General features: G+C 38.6%; 1 protein-coding gene across 4 annotated transcripts in view; it reads right to left on the minus strand.

Annotated features, from left to right (window-relative positions):
• Positions 1 to 13,100, minus strand: part of celsr3 (cadherin, EGF LAG seven-pass G-type receptor 3) — a 218,832-nt gene that overhangs the window by 6,730 nt on the left and 199,002 nt on the right. For 2 of the 4 annotated variants that reach the window (XM_062054456.1, XM_062054454.1), the window contains exons 32-35: positions 11,018 to 11,115; positions 10,546 to 10,649; positions 10,293 to 10,466; positions 5,179 to 5,373 (exon numbers count right to left, since the gene is read on the minus strand). In XM_062054456.1, the coding sequence (XP_061910440.1) occupies positions 5,179 to 5,373; positions 10,293 to 10,466; positions 10,546 to 10,649; positions 11,018 to 11,115 (571 nt within the window). The remainder of the gene's footprint in view (positions 1 to 5,178; positions 5,374 to 10,292; positions 10,467 to 10,545; positions 10,650 to 11,017; positions 11,116 to 13,100) is intronic. The other 2 variants (XM_062054457.1, XM_062054455.1) reach the window with 2 other exon arrangements.

Here is a 13,100-nt window from a genome sequence, read left to right on the forward strand (position 1 = left end):
TCTCCTATTGAAAATGTGTGGCACATTATGAAGCCTAAAATAGCACAAGGGAGACCCCCGGACTGTTGAACAACTTAAGCTGTACATCAAGCAAGAATGGGAAAGAATTCCACCTGAGAAGCTTCAAAAATGTGTCTCTTCAGTTCCCAAACGTTTACTGAGTGTTGTTAAAAGGAAAGGCCATGTAACACAGTGGTGAAAATGCCCTTTCCCAACTACTTTGGCACGTGTTGCAGCCATGAAATTCTAAGTTCATTATTATTTGCAAAAAAAAAAAAAAGTTTATGAGTTTGAACATCAAATATCTTGTTTTTGTAGTGCATTCAACTGAATATGGGTTGAAAAGGATTTGCAAATCATTGTATTCCGTTTATATTTACATCTAACACAATTTCCCAACTCATATGGAAACGGGGTTTGTAGTTCTATTTTTCTTTTATCGACGAAAACAAACACCCTCTTTTAATGCTTGGATTGTGGTTCTATGTTGAGTTTACACACAAACTATCTATTGCAGCAACACGAGCCACCAAGTGCGTGATTGGTCCCACTTCTTTTTTTTACACATTATTATGACAAGCGGTAGAAAAATGGATGGCTGTATGATTCCCTGTGTGCATATGACTCGTTTAGAGCAGACACCCCACAGCGTAAAATACACCGGCCGATGTTCTCTACTAAATCCTTTCAGCAAAAATATGGCAATATCGCGAAATGATCAAGTATGACATAGAATGGACCTGCTATCCCCGTTTAAATTTAAAAAAATCATTTCAGTAGGCCTTTAAAGCAGTTGTTTTTCAGACACTTACACACAAACATCTCCTTTTATGGTCAGGATGTGCTCTCCTGACTTAGCACACACACACACAGAGACAGGAAGGAGGATTATAAAACTGATGGGTTGGCTTCTCCAAATTAGGAGTGCCTAATTTTCTTGACCTGACCTCCTCCAGGAACTGCAGTCCTGTATAATGAGGCTCGCTTGTAATAAAGCAACTTTTTGGTTCAGTAAAGCGCCTCCGACGTCGCTTTTGATCCAGCCGCACTGCCGTGTCACCCTTCTGTCCGGACGTGGATGACAAGACCAGAAATACTGCTAATACACCGAGTTGGGGTTGTTTACATGCTTGACACAATCTTGCGTTTTGGCAGAGAACTGCATGTCAAGCATTTAAATCGCAAAAGTTATAAAAGGATGAATTAAGATGGCGTAGGAGGGAGCGGTGTACAGTAGGACTACACAGAAGTGTAATCCAGGCTTTAAAAATAAACCTCAGTCATGTTTTTCGACTAAAAAAAACAAAGGCTCCAGCCGCACCCGTGACCCCGAGAGGGACGGACGGATGGATGGATGAGATCATCCATTGAGTCATTATGAGTGTACACCAGGGGTGTCCAAACTTTTTCCACCGAGGGCCGCACATTGAAAAATCAAAGTTAGCAGGGGCCATTTTGATAATTTTTATTTTTAAAAACCAATATATTATATGTATAAAAAATATACATTTAGGCTTCCACTCAGGCTTGATCCCGGGGACCCCAAAGGGTTTTGGTCCAAAAAATATAAAAAATGTGTCATTATTCAGTATTATTATTTGTGTTATTATTCAAGTTTTTAAATCTCTAGATCAGGGGTCACACACCTTTTGAAACCAAGAGCTACTTCTTGGGTAGTGATTAATGCGAAGGGCTACCAGTTTGATACACACTTCAATAAATTGCCAGAAATAGCCAATTTGCTCAATTTACCTTTAACTCTATGTTATTATTAATAATTAATTATATTTACACTTAATTGAACGGTTTAAAAGAGGAGAAAACACGAAAAAAATGACAATTCAATTTTGAAACATAGTTTATCTTCAATTTCGACTCTTTAAAATTCAAAATTCAACCGAAAAAAAGAAGAGAAAAACTAGCTAATTCGAATCTTTTTGAAAAAATTTAAAAAATAATTTATGGAACATCATTAGTAATTTTTCCTGATTAAGATTAATTTTAGAATTTGGATGATATGTTTTAAATAGGTTAAAATCCAATCTACACTTTGTTAGAATATACAACAAATTGGACCAAGCTATATTTCTAACAAAGACAAATCATTATTTCTTCTAGATTTTCCAGAACAAAAATTTTAAAAGAAATTCAAAAGACTTTGAAATAAGATTTACATTTGATTCTACAGATTTTCTAGATTTGCCAGAATATTTTTTTTGAATTTTAATCATAATAAGTTTGAAGAAATATTTCACAAATATTCTTCGTCAAAAAAACAGAAGCTAAAATGAAGAATTAAATTAAAATGTATTTATTACTCTTTACAATAAAAAAAATACATTTACTTGAACATTGATTTAAATTGTCAGGAAAGAAGAGGAAGGAATTTAAAAGGTAAAAAGGTATATGTGTTTAAAAATCCTAAAATTATTTTTAAAGTTGTATTTTTTCTCTAAAATTGTCTTTCTGAAAGTTATAAGAAGCAAAGTAAAACAAATTAATGAATTTATTTAAACAAGTGAAGACCAAGTCTTTAAAATGTTTTCTTGGATTTTCAAATTCTATTTGAGTTTTGTCTCTCATAGAATTAAAAATGTCGGGCAAAGCGAGACCAGCTTGCTAGTAAATAAATAAAATGTAAAAAGTAGAGGCAGCTCACTGGTAAGTGCTGCTATTTGAGCTATTTTTAGAACAGGCCAGCGGGCTACTCATCTGGTCCTTACGGGCTACCTGGTGCCCGCGGGCACCGCGTTGGTGACCCCTGCTCTAGATCAACATTAGGTCTATCTGTCAATATAACATTTTTTAAAGATTTAAATTGTATGCTCTTTTTGTCAAAGAAAACCCTTTTTTTAAATGAAAAAAACCCACAAAATATGCAATATTTTCACCCAATAAAATTTTCAAGTGGGATATTTGAGATTATATAATAATTGGAGCCTTAAAAAGGTCAATAACTCATAACACCATTGATTTTCATTCATTATTAATGATAATTGATTCATTATTAATGCGTGCAATGACACTTAAAAACGAATCACACTAAAATTGTAGGGGATCCAAAAGGGTCCTACTCATTAAAGTGTTAAAAAATAAATTATAATTTTATTTTTTTTACTGTTTACTTTTAACACAATAATCTCGAGATCAACTTTAGATCTATCTGTCAATTATAAGTTGTATCTAGAGATGTCCGATAATATCGGCCTGCCGATATTATCGGCCGATATATGCGTTAAAATGTAATATCGGAAATTATCGGTATCGGTTTTTTTTATTATCTGTATCGTTTTTTGTTTTTTTTTAAATTAAATCAACATAAAAAACACAAGATACACTTACAATTAGTGCACCAACCCAAAAAACCTCCCTCCCCCATTTACACTCATTCACACAAAAGGGTTGTTTCTTTCTGTTATTAATATTCAGGGGCCGTACTTATCAAGCTTCTTAGAATTACTCCTAAGAAGTCTGCTAAGAGTTGACTTAAGAGTAAATAAATTCTTCGCTGAAAGCTGCACTTAAAAGTTACTTATCAAGCGTCTTACTCACACTTTCAGCGAAGTGTAGGACTGAATCTTAAGTGTCACACTCAGAGCTGAATTACGACATTACTATGTGCCGTAAACGGAATTTTAGGTGACGTCATTTCTGTGTCCATAGAAATGACCAATCACGGAAGGGAATCCGTTGTCTAAGAATAAAGAAATATCTTGGAAATATTTAAGTGGACAATGGGAGTGTATATTTTGACAATAAATTACAAAATAATACAAAACAAACTAGTCCCCGCCGGCACTCACGCTACCGCTCCCTCTCTTCTATCGCCCACACATTCACTGACGTCACTCACCTCACGGCCACACACATACGCTACTGTCATAACATTTTCTTTCCAATTCATTAATTAGGCAACTAATTTGAAACTGGTGTGGGTGGCTCTATATATACTAGCCCACTGCAGACACATGCAGAAATCAACAAGGAATCGAAAAGTATTAAATCTGTGACAAAAATAATATCCGCTCTGTCTAAACGATACTGTTTGATCAGCTGCTCGTCATAAAAAAAACAAAAACATTGTTCCGTTCCCTGAACGTTCGCGCACGTCTCTCTCGCCTCAGTGCCATCCCCTGCTGGCAACTCCTAACCACTTAAGACACCTCTGAAGGTCTCTTAAATATCGTGGAGAGTAGGAGTGATTCTTAGACTTAAGAACGTTGATAAAAAGCTTTTATTCTTAAGTTTGAGAGTAGGACTAAATTTCGCAAATTCTCAGGACTTACGTGTAAAATGGCACTCTAAGAAGCTTGATAAGTACGGCCCCTGGTTCCTACATTATATATCAATATATATCAATACAGTCTGCAAGGGATACAGTCCGTAAGCACACATGATTGTGCGTGCTGCTGCTCCACTAATAGTACTAACCTTTAACAGTTAATTTTACTCATTTTCATTCATTACTAGTTTCTATGTAACTGTTTTTATATTGTTGTACTTTCTTTTTTATTCAAGAAAATGTTTTTAATTTATTTATCTTATTTTACTAATTTTTTTAAAAAAGGACCTTATCTGCACCATACCTGGTTGTCCAAATTAGGCATAATAATGTGTTAATTCCACGACTGCATATATCGGTTGATATCGGTATCGTTTGATATCTGTATCGGTAATTAAAGAGTTGGACAATATCGGCAAAAAGCCATTATCGGACATCCCTAGTTGTATCGTTTATGTTTTTTGTTTGTTCGATTTAGGCACTTCTTTAAAAAACACAGCTCGTTTTTTTACATGGCAAAGCAAACACAAAATATGCAACATTTTCCCCCAAAAAATATCTCAAAATATTTAATGTGACGTAATTGGAGCCTTGAATAGGTCAATAATTTATAATGACATTTATTTTGTTTTATTATTATTTTTTAAAGAAAGAAACAGCCTGCATGGCAGCTTTGTGTGATTAGAGTAAACATTGAGACATTTTCTTGTTACATTTCACCTGTTTGCTCTTTATATACCACTTTTAATGGTTTTTATTTTTTTCAATCGTATTTTTAAAATGTGCCGTGGGGCCGTTAAAAAATGACCTGCGGGCTGCAAATGGCCCCCGGGTCGCACTTTGGACACCCCTGGTGTACACAATACAGTATGTACTGTACAGGCTGCTCGGCTCACCCTTGCGGTGCCTGTGCGGCTGCGTGAGGCCGCTCTCGTCCCCGCTCGTGAGCGCTCCGTCTGCTTGGTTGTTGTTTGCCGCGTCCTTGCTGTAGTCGCCCCCCAGGGGGCGCTCCGAGCCCCACTTCTGGAGGGTGTGTTTCTCACACTCCTCCAGGGCGGGCCAGTAAGACAGAAGGTCGTTGCCGTCCAGATCTGTCACACAGCACAAACAACCAATCCATCACATTGCCAGCGAGACGACGCCGAAAATCCGAGGTAAAGTCGACTTGGGGATTAAGTCACACACATTTTCGGCTCAGTTATCACTTAAGAATTAACCTCATAAGTTTGTTTTGCTGCCGGTAATTCTTTTGACTTTTTGGGATGCCGCCACAGAAGGAGATAGTACCAGTAATGCAAAAAGTACCGTACTTTTCGGGAGTATAAGTCGCTCCGGAGTATAAGTCGTACCGGCCGAAAATGCATAATAAAGAAGGAAAAAAACATATATAAGTCGCACTGGAGTATAAGTCGCATTGTTTGGGGAAATTTATTTAATAAAAGCCAACACCAAGAATAGACATTTGAAAGGCAATTTAAAATAAATAAAGAATAGTGAACAACAGGCTGAATAAGTGTAATTCCCGGAACTGTCTTTCCTGGGCCAATTGATTTCACAGAGCATACACTGCAAAAACTGAAATCTAAGTAAGATGAAATATCTCAAATAAGGGTGATATTTGCTTATTTTCTGTCTGATAAGATCATTCTTCTCACTAAGCAGATTTTATGTTAGAGTCTTTTACTTGTTTTAAGGGTTTTGGTCCTAAATGATCTCAGTAAGATATTACAGCTTGTTGCTGAGATTTGATGACCTACACTACCGTTCAAAAGTTTGGGGTCACCCAAACAATTTTGTGGAATAGCCTTCATTTCTAAGAACAAGAATAGACTGTCGAGTTTCAGATGAAAGTTCTCTTTTTCTGGCCATTTTGAGCGTTTAATTGACCCCACAAACGTGATGCTCCAGAAACTCAATCTGCTCAAAGGAAGGTCAGTTTTGTAGCTTCTGTAACGAGCTAAACTGTTTTCAGATGTGTGACCATGATTGCACAAGGGTTTTCTAATCATCAATTAGCCTTCTGAGCCAGTGAGCAAACACATTGTACCATTACAACACTGGAGTGATAGTTGCTGGGAATGGGCCTCTATACACCTATGTAGATATTGCACCAAAAAGCAGACATTTGCAGCTAGAATAGTCATTTACCACATTAGCAATGTATAGAGTGTATTTCTTTAAAGTTAAGACTAGTTTAAAGTTATCTTCATTGAAAAGTACAGTGCTTTTCCTTCAAAAATAAAGACATTTCAATGTGACCCCAAACTTTTGAACGGTAGTGTATATTGAGTAAAACATGCTTGAAACTAGAATATCAACTGTTGCAAAGCTGTGTCATCAACACTCACAAGTATAAAACTACTTTTTTAAAGTAATCATTTCTTACTTCAAGCATGAAAAAATAAAAATCATGATTTTGACACAATTGTGTTTCATAATTAAAACAGATGACAGCCGAATGGACTTTGCTGTTTTATTTCCAATGAAACAATAGAAAAGAGGTACTCATATAGTAGTACAGTTGGCACAGTACAGTAAACTGACAGTTAATATTTAAACATTTAACATGTGACATTTATAACTATTTTGAACAGAAATAGTTCATGCACATTCAGATAAATTCTTCAAAATTAGAATAAAAAAAAATTTGTCCGGGGGCCGGGCTGTATATATGTGCACTAATTGACTGAAAGAGCACTCACTTGGCGCGATGATGTCATGTTATCCATGGAAAAATGCATTTTTAGACAATATGATTTGCCTGAGCGGCTAGTAGACCCCGAGAGTAACAAGCGCTTACCTTGTTGCCTTTCCGTTAAGAACAATAAATTAGTTTTAGTATAAGTTTGCTGGTTTCAAGAAATGTAATGCTGAGCGCATATCATTATGTCAAGATAATGGCACTAGCATTTACTTCATTTAAGAATATTTATCAACATATTGAGCAAAAAGGTATTTAAGTGCACTTGTTATTAGTAAGAATATACTTATTTTAAGGTATGTTTGGGTTCATTGAGGTTAGCTAATTTTACTTGTTTTGGAAAGTCTTGACAAGCCAAATTTTCTTGTTCTATTGGCAGATAATTTTGCTTAGTTCAAATAAAATATACCTAATTTTTGTATTTTTTTTTCTTCTTGTTTTTGAACACTGACTTTTTGCAGTGTAGCAAGTGACGGTAATTCCGTCATCAACAACAACAACTACTACTACTACGAGCGAAACCATCTACACGCAAACCCTGCGAAGACCCAAGTCTGCTCGTTCCATCTCAGGAACCGGGATGCAAACCGACCTCTTAACGTCAAATGGTCTGGAACACCACTTGATAACTGTACCAACCCTGTCTACCTTGGGGGTAAACCCTGGACCGCACCCTCTCCTTCAAGGAACACATCAAAAACACCAAATTGAAAGTCAGCTCCCGAAACAACATGAAATTCCTAATGGGGAGCCACAGCACACACACTAAGATGGCCCCTTCCGTCGCAGTTTACCTGGCACATGAAACGTGCCGAATTGTGGCTCGCACTATCCACTTTAGCCGCCAGATGGCAGTAGGGTATTCAATTTCTCAAAATGTATTTCATGGCAGTTTCAACTTTGACCACTGTGTCAGTTGCTATGTAGAGTGGCGCTTTCCATCATTTTCAGCAGACTGCATTGCAAAATGATTCACCCACCCTCTTCCTCTCACTGGAAATCCACCCAAGAATGGGGCCATAGGAATCCCTTCCCTACTGCAAGTCAAATTCTCGCTTGTTTACCTACCAATGTGGTTAGGTTCTCGTATTCATCTGTACATCGCCGGTGTATTTACTCTCTACACCCAAAAGGTATGCACATACAATGAGCAAGATAGGGAAGAAGGCACCAGAAAATGTAAAAAAAAAAATTGGAAAGAATACAAAAAAGATCAAATCAATCCCATGCATAATTCATGTGCTGTATATGTATTTACACAACATGCATATGTTGTACAGAAGTATGCCAAAGGGTCACCAGTGAGAAGAGGAAAAAGGGAAGACCCAAGAACAATCAATGCATTCCATCAAATGGATCAATTGTAAGCCTAATAGGCCATCCGGGTGCTGTGGACCAAAGCTGTCAGCTGTTTAGTTAAAAGGAGGATAAGAGCCAAGACAGTAGGAGACTTTCAATCAATGTATCACTAGGGACCACAATATCATTATAAGGTCGTTATCTATTAAAAGAAGCTCTTTCGTTCAGCTTGGTGAGGCATTGTGGCCCTCGCTGAGTTAAAGGAAGCAATAAGAAAACATTAAAACATACATGACCGTATATACGTTAGGTCAGGAAACAACACGGAGGCTATTTCATCCCTACAAGCCTGTTTCACAGGTTTCCCTGCTCTTCAGGGGAGTTTCTTTTTTACAAACCCCATTTCCATATGATTTGGGAAATTGTGTTAGATGTAAATATAAACGGAATACAATGATTTGTGAATCATTTTCAACCCATATTCAGTTGAATATGCTACAAAGACAACATATTTGATGTTCAAACTGATAAACATTTTTTTTGTTGCAAATAATCATTAACTGTAGAATTTGATGGCAGCAACATGTGACAAAGAAGTTGGGAAAGGTGGCAATAAATACTGATAAAGTTGAGGAATGCTCATCAAACACTTATTTGGAACATCCCACAGGTGAACAGGCAAATTGGGAACAGGTGGGTGCCATGATTGGGTATAAAAGTAGCTTCCATGAAATGCTCAGTCATTCACAAACAAGGATGGGGCGAGGGTCACCACTTTGTCAACAAATGCGTGAGCAAATTGTTGAACAGTTTAAGAAAAACCTTTCTCAACCAGCTATTGCAAGGAATTTAGGGATTACACCATCTACGCTCCGTAATATCATCAAAGGGTTCAGAGAATCTGGAGAAATCACTGCACGTAAGCAGCTAAGCCCGTGACCTTCCATCCCTCAGGCTGTACTGCATCAACAAGCCACATCAGTGTGTAAGGGATATCACCACATGGGCTCAGGAACACTTCAGAAACCCACTGTCAGTAACTACAGTTGGTCGCTACATCTGTAAGTGCAAGTTAAAACTCTCCTATGCAAGGCGAAAACCGTTTATCAACAACACCCAGAAACGCAGTCGGCTTCGCTGGGCCTGAGCTCATCTAAGATGGACTGATACAAAGTGGAAAAGTGTTCTGTGGTCTGACGAGTCCACATTTCAAATTGTTTTTGGAAACTGTGGACGTCGTGTCCTCCGAACCAAAGAGGAAAAGAATCATCCGGATTGTTATAGGCGCAAAGTGTAAAAGCCAGCATGTGTGATGGTATGGGGGTGTATTAGTGCCCAAGACATGGGTAACTTACACATCTGTGAAGGTGCCATTAATGCTGAAAGGTACATACAGGTTTTGGAGCAACATATGTTGCCATCCAAGCAACGTTACCATGGACGCCCCTGCTTATTTCAGCAAGACAATGCCAAGCCACGTGTTACATCAACGTGGCTTCATAGTAAAAGAGTGCGGGTACTAGACTGGCCTGCCTGTAGTCCAGACCTGTCTCCCATTGAAAATGTGTGAAGCCTAAAATAGCACAAGGGAGACCCCCGGACTGTTGAACAACTTAAGCTGTACATCAAGCAAGAATGGGAAAGAATTCCACCTGAGAAGCTTCAAAAATGTGTCTCCTCAGTTCCCAAACGTTTACTGAGTGTTGTTAAAAGGAAAGGCCATGTAACACAGTGGTGAACATGCCCTTTCCCAACTACTTTGGCATGTGTTGCAGCCATGAAATTCTAAGTTAATTATTAATTGCAAAAAAAAATAAAGTTTATGAGTTTGAACATCAAATATGTTGTCTTTGTAGTGCATTCAACTGAAAATGGATTGAAAAGGATTTGCAAATCATTGTATTCCGTTTATATTTACATCTAACACAATTTCCCAACTCAAATGGAAACGGGGTTTGTACGATATCAGAAAAAGAAAAACAAAATCAGAACTGAAGACGACTGGCGTACCTTTGGTACCATTGTGGGCGGGCTCAGTGAGCAGGCGCTCGCCGTGATTGGAGCGCTTGAAACGCCGCTGGATGCGACCTCGCAGACGGACGTTGTCCTCGCTCTCAGACGACGGGATGGAGAGACTGCGCTCCTCGTCCATGGAGAGGTCCGAGTCAGAATCGGAATCCTCGCCTTGTGAGACACAATCGGCAAATTCATTTGGAGTTTTGGCTGATGTGAAACGCATCTACTTGATCAAAGCAGCGCTTACATAAGTGTTTACCTCCATCTCTGTGAAACATGGCCACGTCCAGGTCCGTCGCTCCGGTTTGAACAATGCTTTGCTCCAGAGTTTGACGAGCTAAGAGATTTTCTCTAAGAAAGCAAGCAAGGGACAAGAGTGACTATAACGGCATACAGGAAGTAGACACAGTGGGTTCGCTCATGCAGACTAATGGAGGACATCCACTCGAATACAGCATGTCTTGTACAAACAAGCACTGAGCTACAAAAAGAAAGAACATTAGTGTTGCTCTACATGCGCCATCGTACGCTGTTTCATCGTTACCCCACTGACCCACTAAATAAACAACAGGCTCTTTAATGGCAGCAGTCACTTCCTCCTGTCCTAAATCCAACGACACGCAGTTCCTCCTGAATGAAGATTTTTGCATCATTTTATTGGATTTATTCACTGAGCTCATGCAGTTTCTTTACATGCAAGTAGGAATGTGCTTTTATACCTGGCAGAGCTGGCAGAGGAGATGGTGGAGGCTCCCAAGGTGATGCGGTGCAGCCCACTCTGCTCCAACAATGAAGCGTTATGATAGGGATTCTGTGCCTGAACCAACACAAGGAGTTCAGAGGAATGCAGTTACATGACAATGACTCCTACACTCCACCACAGTATCAGCCAAAGCATTGTGTTTGCAGCTGGATGAGCTTCTACTCTATTAGGAAATACTTTCTTCAAGACTTTTTAATGAGTCTGGGGCAGTGGTTCTTAACCTTGTTGGAGGTATCAAACCCCACCGGTTTCATATGCGCATTCACTGAACCCTTCTTTAGTGAAAAATAAAATGTTTTTTTTTTTTCAAATTCAAGACAAAGTTATATGTTTTTGGTAACACTTTAGTATGGGGAACATATTCTAAGTAACAAAGACTTAATTTAGAGTTTTTTGGACACTAGGGGAACATATTCTAAGTAACAAAGACTTAATTTAGAGTTTTTTGGACACTAGGGGAACATATTCTAAGTAACAAAGACTTAATTTAGAGTTATTTGGACACTAGGGGAACATATTCCAAGTAACAAAGACTTAATTTAGAGTTATTTGGTTAGGGTTATGGTCAGGGTTAGATGATTAGGGTTATAATAAGGCCATGCCGAATAAGGCATTAATAAGTACTTAAAGGCCTACTGAAAGCCACTACTAGCGACCACGCAGTCTGATAGTTTATATATCAATGATGAAATCTTAACATTGCAACACATGCCAATACGGCCGGGTTAACTTATAAAGTGACATTTTAAATTTCCCGCTAAACTTCCGGATGAAAACGTCTATGTATGATGACGTATGCGCGTGACGTCAATGGTTGAAACGGAAGTATTGGGACACATTGTATCCAATACAAAAAGCTCTGTTTTCATTGCAAAATTCCACAGTATTCTGGACATCTGTGTTGGTGAATCTTTTGCAATTTGTTTAATGAACAATGGAGACTGCAAAGAAGAAAGCTGTAGGTGGGATCGGTGTATTAGCGGCTGGCTGCAGCAACACAACCAGGAGGACTTTGACTTGGATAGCAGACGCGCTATCCGACGCTAGCCGCCGACCGCATCGATGATCGAATGAAGTCCTTCGTCGCTCCGTCGATCGCTGGAACGCAGGTGAGCACGGGTGTTGATGAGCAGATGAGGGCTGGCGTAGGTGGAGCGTTAATGTTTTTAGCATAGCTCTGTGAGCTCCCGTTGCTAAGTTAGCTTCAATGGCGTCGTTAGCAACAGCATTGTTAAGCTTCGCCAGGCTAGAAAGCATTAACCGTGTATTTTCATGTCCATGGTTTAATAGTATTGTTGATTTTCTGTCTATCCTTCCAGTCAGGGGCTTATTTATTTTGTTTCTATCTGCATTCAAGCACGATGCTATCACGTTAGCTCCGTAGCTAAAGTGCTTCGCCGATGTATTGTCGTGGAGATAAAAGTCACTGTGAATGTCCATTTCGCGTTCTCGACTCTCATTTTCAAGAGGATATAGTATCCGAGGTGGTTTAAAATACAAATCCGTGATCCACAATAGAAAAAGGAGAGAGTGTGGAATCCAATGAGCCAGCATGTACCTAAGTTACGGTCAGAACGAAAAAAGATACGTCCTGCACTGCACTCTAGTCCGTCACTCTCATGTACCTCATCCACAAATCTTTCATCCTCGCTCAAATTAATGGGGTAATCGTCGCTTTCTCGGTCTGAATCGCTCTCGCTGCTGGTGTAAACAATGGGGAAATGTGAGGAGCCTTTCAACCTGCGACGTCATGCTACTTCCGGTACAGGCAAGGCTTTTTTTATCAGCGACCAAAAGTTGCAAACTTTATCGTCAATGTTCTCTACTAAATCCTTTCAGCAAAAATATGCCAATATCGCGAAATGATCAAGTATGACACATATAATGGATCTGCTATCCCTGTTTAAATTAAAAAAATTCATTTCAGTAGGCCTTTAATAATGACTAGTTAAGAGCCATTTGCATGTTAATAAGCAACTAATTAATGGTGAATATGTTCCCCATACTAAAGTGTTACCATGTTTTATTACTGGTGCACA

This window comes from Entelurus aequoreus, linkage group LG07 (genome assembly GCF_033978785.1).
Source record: "Entelurus aequoreus isolate RoL-2023_Sb linkage group LG07, RoL_Eaeq_v1.1, whole genome shotgun sequence".
Taxonomy (NCBI): domain Eukaryota; kingdom Metazoa; phylum Chordata; class Actinopteri; order Syngnathiformes; family Syngnathidae; genus Entelurus; species Entelurus aequoreus.